The sequence below is a fragment of the Ursus arctos genome, unplaced genomic scaffold (assembly GCF_023065955.2).
Source record: "Ursus arctos isolate Adak ecotype North America unplaced genomic scaffold, UrsArc2.0 scaffold_7, whole genome shotgun sequence".
NCBI classification, from domain to species: Eukaryota; Metazoa; Chordata; class Mammalia; order Carnivora; family Ursidae; genus Ursus; species Ursus arctos.
In genome coordinates this window covers 55288731-55307036 of record NW_026623089.1, presented here as the reverse complement: position 1 = coordinate 55307036, position 18306 = coordinate 55288731, and the positions used below count along the sequence as shown (strand labels likewise).

The window sequence follows — 18306 nt, the reverse complement described above, 5'->3', positions numbered from 1 at the left end:
GGCCGCTCAGTACTCGGAAAGCCCCATTGGGCGCCGGGCTGCCGAGGGCCGCGGCCACCCTCCGGCCGCGCGTCCCGCCCCACCCCCGAGCCGCAGAGCACCGCCGGCCCCGCCCCCCGGAGCCCGTTCCCCCGGCAGCCGGCGCCGCGCGCAGTCGGCCGATCCCTCCCGCCCGGCGTGTGGCGCCCCGGCCGCCGGTGCTGCGCCACCGCCGCGCCCGAACATGCGCTAGGCTGGGGCCCGGGCCTCGCGCGGCGGCATGGCCCGGCCGGTGCAGCTGGCGCCGGGCTCGCTGGCGCTGGTGCTGTGCAGGCTGGAGGCGCAGGAGGCGGCGGCGGCGGGCGCGGAGGAGCCCAGCGGCCGCGCGGTCTTCCGCGCCTTCCGCCGCGCCAACGCGCGCTGCTTCTGGAACTCGCGGCTGGCGCGCGCCGCCTCGCGGCTGGCTTTCCAGGGCTGGCTGCGGCGCGGGGTGCTGCTGGTGCACGCGCCCCCCGCCAGCCTGCAGGTGCTGCGCGACGCCTGGTGCCGCCGGGCGCTGCGCCCCCCGCGCGGCTTCCGCATCCGGGCGGTGGGTGAGTGCGGGGCCCGGACGGGAGGGGCGTCCCGCGCCAGCCGCGGGCACCGAGTCCTGGCCGCCGGGGCGTGTGCGGCCCAGGCTCCGCTCGGAGGCCGCGGGACCGGGGGAAGAGGGGTGGGCGGCCACCTGACTGCTGGAGGAGGGGTGTCCTCCCAGGACTTTCTCTCCCGCCGGGACACTGAAGCTCAGGCCCCCGAGATACGTCTGGCCGCTGCCTGGCGCCAACTCCAAGATGCCTCCATTTCTCAACTTCAGCCAGTGGAGCCAACAGGTTCCTGGCGGAAGAAACTTTCTACTGAGAAAAGCGATGCTCTGGGGAGCCCGGGGCACCGGGACTGGGGTCAGGAGACAGGGGCCTCTGCCCCGGCACCATGGGGGTGCTTAGGAAAGGGGACTGCTGAACTGGTTGCTTTTTTTTTTTTTTTTTTAAGTTCCAGGCTTGGAACGGACAACAGTCTGTGGTTTCCATGCCCTTCTGTACGGGGTGGTGTGGTGGTCTTGGCTCAGGGCCTAGTGGAACGTTTGGGGTCATTAACTGCTTGGGAAGAAGAAATGACAAATGGTGCTCTGAACACATCCCATCCCATTAGCTAAATAGAGGAAAGTCCTCCTTTTCAGTCTTTTCAGAGAGCCCGTTTGTTAGAAGACAGCAACTTTTTGCTTGTGTAAAACAGCTTCATTTGAAACCACTGCACCATTAAGTGGCCTTTGACACGCACCGCTAACCTGAGCGCATGGCGCTCCCTGTGACTGTCTGGTTGGTTTGCATTTATGTGGGCTTGTGACGACCATTTGATGGTGTGCTGTTGACAAGTCGCCTGTTGTCCCAGCCCTGAATTTTGACTCCTACCGAGGAATCTCTCTCTCTGTCTCTCTCTCTCAGTCCATAAATCCTTCTCCTCCTTAGATGGAGCAAATAAAACACATTCGTTTTAGTCCCCAGGGAGGGGGGAAGTGGGGGGGGGGAGGGTAGCATGAGGCACTTGATGTCGTGTGTATCATCTGCTTAGAGATGATGTCTCAACATCCCACAGGAGGCTAAACCTTGGCTTTTCATCTGCATGCATTCCGGTCCTGTCTGGTACCCCTGCCCCACTTTCTCTAATGTTAAAAGCAAAAGAGAGCTCATTGGCAAAGCCACATACACACATTTCATCTCCTTTCAGTTGCAGGAGTTAGTGAAGAAAGTAGGTTTCTGACTCTGAAAGCAGAGAGCCAAGTAGCCAAGCCAAAATTCTCACAGGGAAGGGGGTCTTTCAGACAGGCTGGATGAAAAACTCTTTTCAGTTCTGTGTCCTCCGTTTTTCTGGTTTGAATTAGTAGATGAATTCTCTGGTTCCCCCACCCCCTTTCAAAGGGTGAGCCTCGAGTATTGCAGAGAGGGAGGATGGAGTTGGGGGTCTGGACCTGAGGGTGACACAGGGTATTTGTGCTAAGCCGGAGGCAGCCATGATGCCACCACCTGGGGCCCAGGGGGCAGTGGCGAATGGTGGTTCTTGGGTTGGCCCTGTTTGCTGCCATCTGAACAGTGCAGGGGACAAAGAAAACACGTCAGCAGGTGCTCCAGTTCTCCACCCCCTAGATAATGCTGCCTCACTGCTCGGGATGGGCACAACTCAGGGTGCTGCGGACGCGTATTCTATGGAGTGTGCAGTAACAGTGGTCTTCGTGCTACGTCACCTCCCCTGCCTTGAGTCTCTTAGAAGGAATGATTTTGAAGTTTTTAACGGAGTCCTGATAAGAATTTGGATATTTAGCTGGAATTCGTACAAAACCACCTATTAGGACAATTTGAAGAGCAAAATAGAGAAAGATCTTATTTGATGCAGGCCAATGGATGCATATGGACAGGGAGTTTATTTGGAACAGAACTGATAATCACTAGTCTAACTTGGGGTCCTTAATACAGATCAAAGGAGAGGAGGCATCAAGGCAGCTCTTGGGCCATCTCAGAGTCCCAGAATGTGGTGAAGGCAGGAGCAGCCCTTCCCTAAAGAAATTGGAAGTTTCTTTCTTCCTTCCTTCCTTCCTTCCTTCCTTCCTTCCTTCCTTCCTTCCTTCCTTCCTTCCTTTCTTTCTTTCTTTCTTTCTTTCTTTCTCTTTCTCTTTCTTTCTCTTTCTTTTTCTCTTTCCTTCCTTCCTTTCTTTCTTTCTTTCTTTTTCTTTCTCTCTTTCTTTCTTTCTTTTCATGATTTTATTTATTTATTTGACAGAGAGAGAGACAGCCAGTGAGACAGGGAACACAAGCAGGGGGAGTGGGAGAGGAAGAAGCAGGCTCCCTGCTCCGCTTGCAGGGCTTGATGCTAGGACCCTGGGATCAGGCCCCGAGTCGAAGGCAGACGCTTAACAACTGAGCCACCCAGGCGCCCCAAGATATTGGAAGTTTCAATTCACTTGCTTTCCTGAATCTGGCTGCATTTACTTTCAGAGGCTAAAATGGGCTTCCAGGAAGGCAAGGGAAGAGCAACAGGGCACTCTTGCAGGTACTGTTACTTTGTGGCAAAGAGCAAAATGCACAAAATGCAAAAAGAAAAGACACAAAAGATCAGTTTGGTCAGATCAATTTAGTCCCTTTTCTCTAAGGTTTTATTGTTTTTTAAGGCTCGTTTACTACCATATAAAAGCATTGGACATAAGGAATGCTGCTGGCCAGCTCAGACAAAGTGCAGGGAGGGAAGGGGCGTGGCCACCAGCATTATAAACCCGTGGTGCTCCCATGGATTCTTCTGGGCTTCTGGACCTGGAACTCCTGGGGCCTCATAAGATAGGAGAAGGCGGAGCAGACAAGAGTGACCTGAGTTTCCGGTGCTCACCTGAATTTAAGGCCTGCAGGAGTTTGTTTTGTCCACATCTTGTGCCTTTTCTTTCCCTCTATTCTCCACCTCAACTTCCCTCTGGTGAGAAAAAAGAGTTCCCAGGCTGAGAGCATTCCCCTAAAAAGAAGGACAGAGGATCTTTAGCGTGATGACAGGGAGCTAAGTCTTCTTTTGTGCTCCAGTACTCTTGTCTTTTTTGTTTTTAATAAGCGAGTGACATTAACAAATGAAAGGGGTGACTCTGGAAGCTGGAGGGAAATATCTGCTCGGCAAGCTGACCACCGCAGGTGGTTAGGGGTGGGGGACACCTGTATTTGTTTGGTTGAATCGGTTGTTGCTCTGGGACCACACCTCCTGGGGAGGTGAAAGGTTAATGATGGCTTCCCAGGGGCAAGGGAGGGAAGGCCACTTGGCCAAACAGTTTGCTCCTTTCTCCTGAAATTTATAGCTGCGGTGTCCCTGCTCTTTCACCCGTAGCATGGCCTTCCATCTGTTCTTGAATAAAAATGCCTGTGGCTCTTTCTAAGTTTTTGCTTCATTCATTCATTCATGTGTCAGGTACCGTTCTAGGTATGTCTGTGTTTTAATGCATATTTCATTCAGAGCTGCTTGTGTTTAAGGAGCAAATAGAGTCAGTCTATGTCTTTCATATTCAGTTCAAGGGGGGATAGCTGAGTGGGAGGCTGTGTTCTAGAAGCTGTCTGATTCACGCAGAGTCTTCTCCATCCCACTGTGAACTGTGTGGGCACTGCAGGTCCTGCCTGTGATATTTTTGGGGATGAGAGTTCCCTGGTGTATGTTTTGGGGGGTACTGAAGATCAGGCAGGTTAGGCTAGTGAAGGGGAGGTGATAGAAGGATCTTCCCACCTCTCTATGTGTCCCTCCTTCCTGCTCCCTGAAATATCTCTGAGCACAAAAAGATATTGAGGCAAAATTGAAAGGACCCCAGAAGTGTAGAGGTCAGTCACTAATTTGTGCTAGGTGTAAATGACTGATTTCATAATCTATTTTGGGATCTAGTTTGAGAGAGAGGAACAGCTCAAGGCTACCAGATGCCTAATGGTGCAGGAGTTGGACAAATATCTGAAATGTTGTTTTGACTTATCCTGTGATTTAGGGAATGCCATGGGGAGAGTGTGTAGAGATGGTGAGAGGAAGTGGTCCAGCTCCTAGCCTGCCTTGTTTCTAAAGTCCTACTTTGAAAGATACTGGGGCATCTTGTAGGGTTTAATAGCTAATGGAATATTTAAGGTGAGATTTTCATTTAGTGAAATGCACAAATCATAAGTGTATCACTTTTTTAAAAGGTTTTATTTTTAAGTAATCTCTACACCTATCATGGGTCTTAAACCCACAACCCCGAGATCAAGAGTCGCGCTCTACCGACTGAGCCGGCCAGGAGCCCCGTAAATGTAGTAGTATTTGATGGATTTTTCAAATACCTACATGAATGTAACCCATCTTCCTAGCAGGATTTAGAATGTTACCATTACCCCACAAAGTCCCTTCTTGCTCCTTCTCAGTCAGCTCTACCCCCACACTGAGAATTAACCTGATTTTTTTTTTAACCATAAAATAATTTTGCCAGTTTAAGAACTTCACGTAGGTAGAATCATATAGTATATATTCTTGTGTGAGGACCCTTTCACTCAGCTTAATGCTGCTGAGATTCATTTCTGTTGTATTATTAGTTGGTTCCTTGTTATTGTTGAGTAGAATTCCATTTTAACTATACCGCAGTTGATGTATTTTCCTAAAGATGGATCCCTGGGATGTTTCCACTTTATGGCTATTATGAATAAAGCTTCTATGAATATTCATGTACAAGTTTTTTTTTATGCTTTTATTTCTTTTGGGTCATTACCTAAAAAAGGAATTGCTGACTCATTGAGTAGATTATGTTTATTTTTAAGAAACCTTTTTCCAGAGTGGTTGTGCTTCTTTGCCAACATTTGATGTTGGCAATCTTTCTAATTTTAGCTAGTCTGGTGGTATCTTATTGCACTCCCTGATGTTACTGAACACTTTTTCATGTGCTTATCAACTTCTTTGGGGAAGTATCTGTACACATCTTTTGCCCTTCTTAAAAAAAAAAAAAGTAGTATTTTAATCTTTATTTTTATTATTTTATTTTTACTTTTTAGAGATTTTATTTATGAATTAGAGAGAGTGTGAGTGAGCAGGCAGGGGAAGGGCAGAAGGGGAGGTAGAGGAAGAGGGAAAGAATCCTAAGCAGACTACAGGCTGAGCATGGAGCCCCACATGGGGCTTGACTCCAGGACCCCGAGATCATGACCTGAACCAAAATCAAGAGCCAGAAGTTTAACTAACTGAGCCATTCAGATGCCCCGTATTTAAGTAATCTCTACACCTAGTGTGGGTCTTGAACTTATGACCTTAAGATCAAGAGTCATGTGCTCTTCCAACTGAGCCAGCCAGGTGCCCCTGGATAGTATTTTTTTTTATTATTGTTATTTATTATTTCATTATTATTGCATTGTAGGAGCTCTTTATATATCCTGAATACCCGTCCTGTGTTAGATATATGCTTTATGAATATGGTCTAGCCTGCGGCTTACCTATTCAGTTTTTCAGTGGTATCTTTTGGAGAGAAGATTTAAATTATGATTACATCTAATTTATCCATTTTTCTCCTTTATGGATCATACTTTTTGTATCCTCTATAAAGAAATTTTGCCTAACCCAGTGATTTTCTCCTGTGTCTTTCTTCTAGAAGTTTTATAGGTTTATGGTTTTATATTTAGGTCTGTGATCTGTTTTGAGTTAATTTTTGTGAATGGTGTGGTGGGTGAGGTTCACTTTTCTACACCTGTATGTAGAATATTGTAGGACAATTTATTGAAAATATTAGCCTTTCTCACTGAATTGTTTTTGTTAAAAAATCAATTGAATATATATATATATATATATATATATATATATATATATATATATATATGGGGGTCTATTTCCATTGATCTTGAGTCTGTCATTTTATTAATAACGTACTATATTGTACTTTATAGTAAGACTTGAAATGAGATATTGTGAACCCTCCAACTTTGTTCTTCCTAAGAATTGTTTTGGCTACTGTAGATTCTTCATTTTTCGACATAAACTTTAAAATCATTTTGTTAATTTCTTAAAAAAAAAAAAGATCTATTGTGTTGAAACAATAGATCAATTTGAAGTTAGATGAGAAATTCATCCTGATTTGCCCAAGACTGCCTTGGCTTTAGAAATGATAGTCTTGCATCTTTAGAAATGAACTCCTTCAGTCCCAGGCAAACTGGGATGATTGGTCACCCTAATTTGGGGAGAGTTGACATTTTAGCAATCCATGAACATGGTATATCTCTGTTTGAGTGTTCTTAATTTTTCTTAGCAATGGGTTGTACTCTTTAGGGTACAAGGTATGAATATCTTTTGTTAAATTTGTCTTCCTAAGAACTTTATGTTTTTTGATGCTATTATAAATGGAATTATTCAATTTTTAAATTTTTAAAAAGATTTTATTTATTAGAGAGAGAGAGAGCACAAGCATTGGGGAGGGGCAGAGAGAGAGGCAGACACCCTGCTGATCAGGAAACCCAACACAGGGCTCAATCCCAGGACCCCAGGATCATGACCTGCGCTGAAGACAGACACTTAATGGACTGAGCCACCTGGGTTCCCCCCTCCCCATTTTTATTTTAAAGTAATCTCTACACCCAACATGGGGCTTGAATTCACAACCCTGAGATCAAGAGTCACAGCTCTCCTGACTGAGCCAGCCAGGTGCTCCCAAAATATTTATAATTCTAACATCTTAGTCATCTCATGGTCAGTCCCATTGTTGCCCTTTGCTTTGAATGGGTCACATTGTACTGTTTCTATATTGTCTAGAATTGTGGATTTTATCTTTGACATGAGTGGTATGTTGCAGAGACTTTGGATTGTTAGGCTCTTCTGTAGAGCGTTCATTTTTTTGTGTTTATTTTATCAGGCAGTTAATTTGGCTGAACTTAAAACTCTAAATTGTACTTCCCCTGCACTAAATGGCAGCTAAAATCTCTTAAGGAGGCTGTTTGTGCCCTGTGCATGCATAGTTCACGTTTCAGTTGTAGAATCAGGCTGAGTTTATGTGCAAAATTTGAGGTTCCACGTCTGTGGCTCAGGACTTTCCACCATCATTTTTCTGTTGTTGTAGCCACTCCAGACTGTGTCCTTAGACTCTTTAGGCCAAGAAAACTGTAGGTTTCTATCAAAGTTTTAGCCTTCTGGCCTCGCTCCTACTGGGGCCTGCCCTAAGGTGAAGAGCTGTAAGAAATGGGACACTTAACTGTGCCATTTCCTTCCAAGAGGACCTCCCCTCCAGTTTCTACCTGGTTTTGGTTACTTTTAAATGCCTTCAGCTAAGGGTTTTTATATTTTGTCCAAAGTTTATAGTTGTTATTTGCAAGAAGGTTGGTCTAAGGGTTTCACCATAATTATTGGAAGCAAAACCCCATTAATGAATTTTTTAATCCCTGTCTTTTCCTCTTTTATATACTTATGTATCTTTTTTCTATTTAAGTTTTTATTTTATTTTTAATTAATTAATTAGTTAGTTAGTTAGTTAATGATTTTTAAGTGGGCTCCATGCCCAGCATGGAGCTCAACGTGGGGCTTGAATTCATGACCCTGAGATCAAGACCTGAGCTGAGATCAAGAGTCAGGCACTCAACCGACTGGGCTACCCAGATGCCCCTTAAGTTTTTATTTTATTCACCTGGTGCTCATCATGACAAGTGCACTCCTTAATCCCCATCACCTACTTCACCCTTCCCCCAACCCACCTCCCCTCTGGTGACCATCAGTTTGTTCACTATAGTTAAGAGTCTGTTTCTGTTTTTGTTTTTTTTTTCTCTCTTTTTTTTTTTTTTTTAAGATTTTATTTATTTATTTGACAGAGATAGAGACAGCCAGCGAGAAAGGGAACACAAGCAGGGGGAGTGGGAGAGGAAGAAGCAGGCTCATAGCAGAAGAGCCTGATGTGGGGCTCGATCCCATAACGCCGGGATCACGCCCTGAGCCGAAGGCAGACGCTTAACCGCTGTGCCACCCAGGCGCCCCTCTCTCTCTTTTTTAATTTGTTCATTTGTTTCTTAAATTCCACATGAGTAAAATCATATGATATTGTCTCTGATTGACTTATTTCTCTTAACATTATACTCTCCAGTTCCATCCATGTTATTGCAAATGGCAAGATTTCATTCTCTTTTATGGCTGAATAATATTCCACTGTATATGTATACCACATCTCCTTTACCCATTCATCTATTGACGGACACAGGCTGCTTCCATAGTTGGGCTATTGTAAATAATGCTGTAATAAACATAGGGACGCATGTAGTTCCTTGAATGAATGTTTTTGTATTTGGGGGATAAATACCCAGCAGTGCGATCAGATTGTAGGGTAGTTCTTTTTTTAAAAAAATATTTTATTTTTTAAAGTAGTATCTTCACCCAATGTGAGGCTCAAACTCACAACCCCAAGATCAAGAGTCGCATGCTTTACCAACTGAGCCAGCCAGGCGCCCCATGGGTAGTTCCATTTTTAACTTTTTGAGAAACCTCCACATTGTTTTCCACAGTGGCTGCATCAGTTTGCATTCTCACCAACAGTGCGAGAGGGTTCCTTTCTCTCCACATTCTCCCCAACACCTATTGGTTCTTATGTTTTTGATTTTAGCTGGTCTGACAGGTGTGAAGTGATATCATAATTTTGATTTGCATTTTCCTAATGATGAGTGATGTTGAGCCTCTTCTCATGTGTCTCTTGGCCATCTGTAAGTCTTCTTTGGAGAAATATCTGTTCATGTCTCCTGCCCGTTTTTTTTTTTTTTTTAAATATTTTATTTATTTATTTGAGAGGAGAGAGAGAGTGTGCACAAGCTGGGGAGAGGGGCAGAGGGAGAGGGAGAAGCAGACTCTCCGCTGAGCAGGGAGCCCATCATGGGATTCAGTCCCAGGACCCTGAGACCAGGACCTGAGGCAAAGGCAAATGCTTAACCCACTGAGCCACCGAGGCACCCCTCCTGCCCGTTTTTAATCGGATTATTTGTTTTTTGAGTGTTGCGTATTATAAGTTCTTTATATATTTTGGATAATAACCCTTTATAGAGAATGTCATTTGCAGATATTGTCTCCCATTCCATAGGTTGCCTTTTAGTTTTGTTGATTGTTTCCTTTGTTGTGCAGAAGCTTTTTATTTTTTTATTTTTATTTTTAAAAAATATTTATTTATTTGACAGAGAGCACAAGCAGGGGGAGTGGCAGGCAGAGGGAGAGGGAGAAGCAGACTCCCTACTGAACAGGGAGCCTGATGCAGGACTCGATTCCAGGATCCCGGGATCATGACGCGAGCCAAAGGCAGATGCTTAACTGACTGAGCCACCCAGGTGCACCCGAACCTTTTTATTTTGATGTAGTTCTAATAGTTTATTTTTGCTTTTGTTTCTCTTGCCTCCGGGGACATATCTAGAAAAAACTTGCTACTGCTGACATCAGAGAAATGACTGCTTTTGCTCTCTAGGATTTTTATGGTTTCGGGTTTCACATTTAGGTCTTTAATCCAATAGGAGTGTATTTTTGTGTGTGATGTAACAAGGTGGTTCAAGTTCATTCTTTTGCATGTCGCTGTCCAGTTTCCCAACACCATTTGTTGAAGAGACTGTCTTTTTCCCATTGAATATTCTTTCCTGCTTTGTCAAAGATTAATTGACCATACAGTTGTGGGTTTATTTCTGGGTTTTCTATTCTATCCTGTTGATCTATTTGTCTATTTCTGTGCTGGTACCATACTGTTTTGATTACTACAGCTTTGTAATACAGCTTTAAGTCTGGAATTGGGATGCCTCCTGTTTTGCTTTCCTTTTTCAAGATTGCTTTGGCTATTTGGGGTCTTTTGTGGTTCCATATGAATTTTAGGATTATTTGTTCTAGTTCTGTGAAAAATGTGATTGGTATTTTGATAGGAATTGCATTAAATGTGTAGATTGCTTTGGGTAATATAGACATTTTAACAATATTTGTTCTTCCAGTCCATGAGCACGGACTGTCTTTCTGCTTCTTTATATTGTCTTCAGTTTCTTTCATTGGTGTTTTATAGTTCTCAGAGTACAGGTCTTTCACATCTTTGGTTATGTTTATTCCTAGGTATTTTACTATTTTTGGTGCAATTGTAAATGGGATTGTTTTCTTAATTTCTCTCTCTGCTGATTTATTGTTGGTGTATAGAAATGTGATAAATTTCTGTAGATTGATTTTGTATGCTGTGACTTTACTGAATGTTTCTATCAGTTGTAGCAGTTTTTTGGTGGAGTCTTGGGTTTTTTATATATAGTATCCTGTCATCTGCAAGTAGTTAAATTTTTACTTCTTTCTTACCAATTTGGGTGCCTTTTATTTCTTTTTGTTTGATTGCTATGGCTAGGACTTCCAGTACTATGTTGGATAAAAGTGGTGAGAGTAGGGGCGCGTGGGTGGCTCAGATGGTTAAGTGTCTGCCTTCAGCTCAGGTCATGATCCCAGGGTCCTGGGATGAGCCCCACATCGGGCTCTCTGTTGAATGGGGAGTCTGCGTCTCCCTCTCCCCCTGTCCCCCTCTCCCCTCGTGCTCATGCATGCTCTCTTTCGCTCTCAAATAAATGAATAAAATCTTTAAAAAAAATAGAGTGTAATTTGTCAGAAAAAAATAAAGTCTAGTTTGTCTGATGTAAGTATTGCTACTTTGGTTTTGTTTTGACAACCATTTGCATGATAAATGTTTCTCCATCCCCTCACTTTCAATCTGCTGGTGTCTTTAGGTCTGAAGTGAGTCTCTTGTAGGAAGCATATTGATGGGTCTTGTTTTTTTATCCATTCTGACACCCTGTTTCTTTTGATTGGAGCATTTAGTCCATTTACATTCAAAGTAGTTATTGATAGATATGTATTTATTACCATTTAATTACTTGTTTTATGGTTGTTTCTGAAGATTTTCTCTGATCCTTTCTTGTCTTTGTCTCATGCTTGGCTAGTTTTCTTTATCAATATATTTGAATTTCTCTTCATTCTTTGTGTATTTATTCTGTCTTTTCCTCTTTTAAAATGTCATTCTGTTGATGAGAAGTGTCTAGCCTGCAGAGAAACTAATGGTCATGTCAAGATGGTTCAGACAGTCACCAAGAACAAACACCTCTGCTCCATCTCTTCTTTCTCCTGGGTAGATATTGAGATATCCCGTCTTTTCTAGCTTGATTATTCCTTTTCTTCTGTTAGGTGGTCGGATGGGATAATTTTGCCCAGTTTGCAGACAGGAAATGGACGTTAGGCTGCAATGTGCTGGTGTTGTGTGGGGTTCTTGCCTTCCTCTCTATCCACTAGCAGTCTTCCCAGGGTCCTGTGAAGGTTCTGGTATTTCCCCCCAGCCTGTGCCCTGGTCCTCACTCTCCCTGGGAGGCTCCTGGATTCCCACCGTGACTTTGGCCCATTCCAGGCCCAGTAAATGGCAGAAACAGCTGCTCGGGCCATGCCCATGCTCTCACCTCCCTCCTTCCTACCCAGGATCTTTCCAGCCGTGTTTTTCTGGCTTTGTTCTGCCAGATGTTACCTCTCTCCTTATTCTGTGCAGGGGCAGCTGAAGGGTTCCGTCGGAAAGAGCCAAAGGGCTCACAACAGGGTGTCTTGTGGGCATATTGTTGTTACCATGCTGGATGATCTGTGTGTAGCATCTGGGTAGTGAATGAGTGTGTCTAGCCCCGTGTTTTGATTTAGCAACCGGGGGATAAGAGAACACACCTCGAGTTGCTGCCACATGGCATTGAGGTCCAGTAGGATGAGAAGAACCACAAATCTGGAAATCAGCTTGGATTCCTCCACTCTTCTCATACCACAGGCCAGTAGGTCACCAAGTTCTGTGAGGCTTAACTCCTCTATCTCTCCAACACATTTCTTTCTCTCTCTTTTCCCTGTTGGGCCTTTGTCCACCCGAGATCTTACCATTTCCTACTCAAGTTACGGCTTCAGCCTCTTCCCTTTTTTGTGGTGCCTCCCCCTGGCGGGCCCTGAACACTCCAGTCCATTCTCCATCCCACAGGTAGACAGACGAACGACATCTGAAATGCAGATCTAATTCTGCTCAGATCCCTCTGCGGCTCCCCTTAGCTTTTCAGGAAGAGTCCAGAGCCTTTGACATGCATTGCAATGTCCTCTAATCCAGTTTCAGCCTTCGCCTCCTTTTTCTCCCCACCTTCTGAAAGGTGCCTGCCTTCTTGTGATCAGTCAAGGTTCAAGCAGAGATCCAGAACCGGTATGAGATACATATTCAGGGAGTTATTACAAGGAATTGGCTTTGCATGATTGTGGCGGCCGGGAAGGCAAGTCCAGAACTTGTATTCTAACCATCATGAAGGGCAGGCTGGAACTCTCAGGCCCAGCCAAAGCTGCTATGCATAAGTACAGTTTCTTCTTTTGAGAAGCCTTGGTTCTGTTCTTAAGGCCTTTCAACTGATTGAAATCTAGATTATGTCGGATAATCTCCCTTACCTAAAATCAACTGATTATAAACTTTAATCACATCTACAAACTAGGTTCACAGCGATGCCTGGGTTAGTGTTTGATTAAACCGCAGGGCTGTGGCTTCTCAGTGTGTGAGACTGACCGTCACACTTCCCTTCGGCCAGACCTGAGTGCCGTCCTCTGACCTAGGGCTGTCACCTGGCTGTCTTTGCATGCTGCACCCTCTGCTGGGTGCCTGAGATGGGTGCTCTTTGGTCTCCCCGATGCCTGCCAGCGATAGGCCTCCCATTCCCTGTATTTACATGCCTGTTGCTCTTTGAGGAAAAGTAAACTATTGAGTCATCCTGGAGTTTCAGACACTTCTGTTCTTCCCTCTGTTGCTGGCTGAGGGCTCAGTGTCCCAGAAAGTTGTTGGTCAGCTCCACGCTGTGTGTGTGTAGAGATGGTCATCTTCCTTCTCCGTCGAGCCTTTTAAATGTCCTTGTGAATCTCATGGGCGTTACTACTGAAAAACACCAGCACAACAGTATTTCCAATTGCAGACAGCAATATGGACTTGAAGAATCACTGACTGTCCAGTCTATTAAAATGCCTGACAACTGCGCTTCCAGTCTCCCGGGCCTTGCCTATAAATAACGGAGCATACAGTGAGCACATCTAGCTGATGATAAATACACCTTTTTTCCCCCTTTTCCCCCAAAATGGTATATCTGATCATCTTCATGTATGAACTTAAAATATGAAAAATGTTAAGGAAGCAAAATGGTTTGTAACTTTGTAAGTACTTATAACATGGTGTATCTTTTTGCTCATGAAAATTCTGTACTATAACCATTGTTTCTGTAGTTTAATCAAAACGTTTTCTTGGTGTTAAAAAAAAAAAAAAGAATCACCGAAAGTCGTAGTTTAAAGTTTCCATATCACCCAGAACCACTCTGGTTAGTGGAGAAAACTGGGTTGACATTGCTGCCCTGCCCCTGTTAGCTAGCTCTGTGGCCTTGTTACCTCACCCTCCTAGCTCCTCTGTCTTCACGGGTACAAATAAGGACACAAGCTGTACTTTGCAGGTTGTTTTGCAGATCAAGGACCTGAGAGCACACAGCCTGTGTCCCCTTCAGGGTTAAAATCAGGAAAACCAGCACACACGCGACAATCTCAGTGTGGAGCGAGTGGCAAACGTGTCTCCGGGCTCTCGCTCTCTAGACAGCCCAGCTCCACGGGGCCTTTGCTGATTCTTGCGCATTCTGGCACGTGTTTAAGATCGCTGTCCTTTTTCCTGTCCTTCCTCTTATAGCCCAGACCCTTGGTGCTGGTCAGGTCCACAGGTCTTGTCCTGGGCCTTCGCCCAGATCCCCAAAGTTGCCTGGCTGCTGTAGACAGAGCCCCGCGTTTGGAGCCCACCCTGCTAAGTCTCTGGGAGCCTTGAGGTCAGCCCTCTCACTTCTCACCCCTCTGGGTCTTCAGCTGTGAGCAGCCTCCCGCTCACTTTGGTTCTGTCGACTGGCTGAGGCCTCTGCACCCCGGCTGGGTCAGCCCCCCAGTCACCTGCGTCAGGAGTCCCGGGCAAGACCAGGCGAAGCTCACCTTGAAGTTGCTGAAGATACTTTCCACGCACGGGAGTTGCACGTTCCCCGCAGTCTCACGCAGCCGCCGGGCCTCCCGTGGTCCCGCAGTCCTTTGTCAACCGCGCGCCGAACAGTTACTGTGCGCCTGGCCCTGCACCGGTCGGGACAGAGGGACAGAGGGCTCGTGCCCTGGCCTCAAGGAGCTCGTTGCATAGAGGTCAGATGGACAAATAAGTGACCCAGAGCCACAGGGAGCGACAGAAACACAGCTGACCAAGCGTCCTGTTTGGGTGCTCACGAGCATGTGCTTCCAGGGGAGACTTCCTGGAAGAAGTGATGCCTAAACCAAGACGGGAATATTAGCTTGATGAGAAGCACATTTTAGTAAAGCAGAGGGGGACGGCTAGTATCCTAGGGCATGGCCCCGTGGGGAACCACGAGCAGCCAAGCACAGCCAGAGCGTGGAGTTGGAGGTGGGCAATGGCACGAAGGGCCTAGAGAGGGGCTGGCCTGCGACAGACCTTGACTGCCATACAGAGGGGGGTGGATTTGGGCCTGAGGCCATGGAAGAGTATTAAGCAGTGGAACGAATGTATGTGTATGTCACGCATTACATTTATAAGCCTGTGTAACATGCTACCTAGTAAATAGTTCCTAGCTTACGTGTGCATTACCTTCCATCGAGATTGTCGCCTGCAGTGGTGGTACCTCGAAAGCTTACCTAACCCGCGGGCCTACTGCTGTGTATGCCGTTGGCGCTCGTGAGGTGGCGTCTGCCTTCTGAGTAAGGTCGTACAGAGAGGCTGAGGGCCGTGTAGGACACCCAGGGTCTAATCCTCTGCCACGGAGGAGCTGAGTGACCAGCTTCCGATCCAGTCCTCTCCGGGCCTCGGCTGCCTCCTGTTGGCGAGCATCCAGCCCTTTTTTTTTTTTTTTTTTTTATGTATTTATTCGACAGAGATAGAGACAGCCAGCGAGAGAGGGAACACAAGCAGGGGGAGTGGGAGAGGAAGAAGCAGGCTCCCAGCGGAGGAGCCTGATGTGGGGCTCGATCCCAGAACACCGGGATCACGCCCTGAGCCGAACAACCGCTGTGCCACCCAGGTGCCCCGCATCCAGCCCTTTCTACTTCACACAGCTGGCATCAGGCTCAGATGAGGTACTCTCGGGGAAAACACTTTTTTTTTTAAAAGATTATTTATTTATTTGACAGAGAGACAGCCAGCAAGAGAGGGAACACAAGCAGGGGGAGTGGGAGAGGAAGAAGCAGGCTCCCAGCGGAGCAGGGAGCCCGATGCAGGGCTCGATCCCAGGACTCTGGGATCATGACCTGAGCTGAAGGCAGATGCTTAACGGCTGAGCCACCCAGGCCTCCCTGTGAAAACACTTTGAAAAGTCCAGAGTACAAGAACCAAGATGCCTTTCCACTTATTTATGTCTTCCTTATCTTTCATCAATTTTTGTAGTTTTCAGTGTACAAGTCTTTCACTTCCTTGGTTGAATTTATTCCTAAGGACTTTATTATTATTATTATTATTATTACTATTACTATTACTTTTGCGAGAGATGGGGGAGAAGGAAGGGGAGGGGTAGAGAGAATCACAGGCAGACTCCCCGCTGAGCATGGAACCCCACGGGGGGCTCAGTCTCACGACCCTGAGATCATGACCTGAACTGAAATCAAGAGGGGGCTGCTCAGCTGAGCCTCTCAAGTGCCCCAGACCTGATGCGTTTGTTTTGCTTTGTTTTGTTTGAGATTTTATTTCTTTATTTTGAGATAGACAACAAGAGAGAGCACAAGCCGGGGTGGGGGGGCAGAGGGAGAGGGAGATGCAGGCTTCCTGCTGAGCAGGGAGCCTGACGAGGGGCCCCATCCCAGGACCCCGGGATCATGACCTGAGCCGAAGGCCACTGTCCAAGTGACTGAGCCACCCAGGTGCCCCTTGACCTGATGGTTTTTAAACGTCCGTGTGATCTACAGATGCATTGCAATCCCTGCCAAAATCTCAATGACATTTTTTACAGAAACAGAAAAAATAATTCTAAAAATCATATGGGATCACAGAGGACCCTGGATAGCTAAAGCAATCTTGAACAAGGAAAACAAAGCTGGAGGTATCACAATTCCTGATTTTAATATGTTACAAAACTATTGTAATTAAAACACTTATGCTACTGGCATAAAGATAGACAGACACCAGTGGAACAGAATAGAAAGCCCAGAAATAAACCCACATACAGGGGCGCCTGGGTGGCTCAGTCGTTAAGCATCTGCCTTCAGCTCAGATCATGATCTCAGGGTCCTGGGATCGAGCCCCCCATCGGGCTCCCTGCTCCGTGGGAAGCCTGCTTCACCCTCTCCCACTCCCCCTGCTTGTGTTCCCTCTCTCACTGCCTCTCTCTCTGTCAAATAAATAAATAAAATCTTTTTTAAAAAATTTAAAAAATAAGCCCACATATATACAGTGAGCTGATTTTTGATAAGGCTGCCAAGTACACACAGTGGGGAAAGGATCGTCTTGTCGACAAATGGTGTTGGGAGAGCTGGACAGCCACATGCAAAACAAAATTGGACTCTTTTCTTACACCATACACAGAAATCAACTCAAAATGGATTAAAAACTTAAATGTAAGACCTGACACTGTAAAGCTCCTAAAAAATATATAGAGGAAAAGCTTCATGACATGGGTCTCGGCAATGATTTCTTGAATGTGACACCCAAAGCACAGGCAACAACCGCAAAAAAAAGGCAAGTGGGACCAAAGTCCAGACGCCAAATACGAGCAGGGCCGTTTCTCTCCGTCCTTGATCGTGGTTGGGTGTTTTGTGCGCGTACGTGCGTGCTCACGCACTGGTGAATGTTTTTCTATTTTTAAGGCATTACTTTTTCAAGTGCCTGTTATTTAATTTGATTTTCATTTAGTGGGTTGCTTAGGAAACGTGTGCACGTGGTACAAAAGGCACATAGTTAAAACGCTCTTTTCCCTGCCCCCAGCCACCTTTCCCTTTCTCGGGAAACAGCTGCAGCGATCGGTTTCCTAATCCTTCCAGAGATAATTTATACATCTACAAGCAATATGTGGGGATATGTTCACCCCCATTTTTACATAAATGTTAGTAGATTACAGGTATCTTGTTTTCTTGGGCACAAAAGGTTTCCTGAAAGGTCATTTTTTAAAAAGTATGCAAGGAGGGGCGCCTGGGTGGCACAGCGGTTAAGCGTCTGCCTTCGGCTCAGGGCGTGATCCCGGTGATCTGGGATCGAGCCCCACATCAGGCTCTTCTGCTGGGAGCCTGCTTCTTCCTCTCCCACTCCCCCTGCTTGTGTTCCCTCTCTCGCTGGCTGTCTCTATCTCTGTCGAATAAATAAATAAAAAATCTTTAAAAAAAAAAAAAAAAGGATGCAAGGAACTTAACAGCATTGATCTAATTGGGTGTGCAAACACTAGCTCCGTGGTGTGTCAATAGGTATTACGTGAAAGAGGGTTTCCTAGCTGAGTTTGGAAACCGTGCTTAAACAGGTTTCATTACTGCAAAGACTTCTGGGAGCCCTTTGGCTGTTGACTGCCCCCATCTAGAAGGCAGCAGAAAAATCTAAGTGCTCCGAGCTTATCCTACCATGGAAACCCCTGAACTCCTTCTCGGGGGAGGTGTTTGGGGAATTCTTGGGAAACTCTGGGTTCTGAAGGAGCGTCTTTCTGTGGGAGGAGTTGATAGGCTCATCAAGTGGCCGAGAGGCCTGCCCTCCAGAGGGCCGCTGTCTGAGCAGCTGTGATAGTGGGATGGAGAGAGACAAAAATAAAAACTGCCAAAGCTCCTCTCCCC

At 45.9% G+C, this 18306-nt stretch overlaps 1 protein-coding gene across 2 annotated transcripts in view; it reads left to right on the top strand.

Annotated features, from left to right (window-relative positions):
* Positions 1 to 238: 238 nt before the first annotated feature.
* The window catches only part of STOX1 (storkhead box 1), a 54575-nt gene continuing 36507 nt past the window's right edge, over positions 239 to 18306 (top strand). For both annotated transcript variants that reach the window (XM_026504348.4, XM_026504347.4), the window contains exon 1: positions 239 to 572. In XM_026504348.4, coding sequence (XP_026360133.2) covers positions 260 to 572 — 313 coding nt within the window. In that variant the 5' untranslated portion in view covers positions 239 to 259. The remainder of the gene's footprint in view (positions 573 to 18306) is intronic.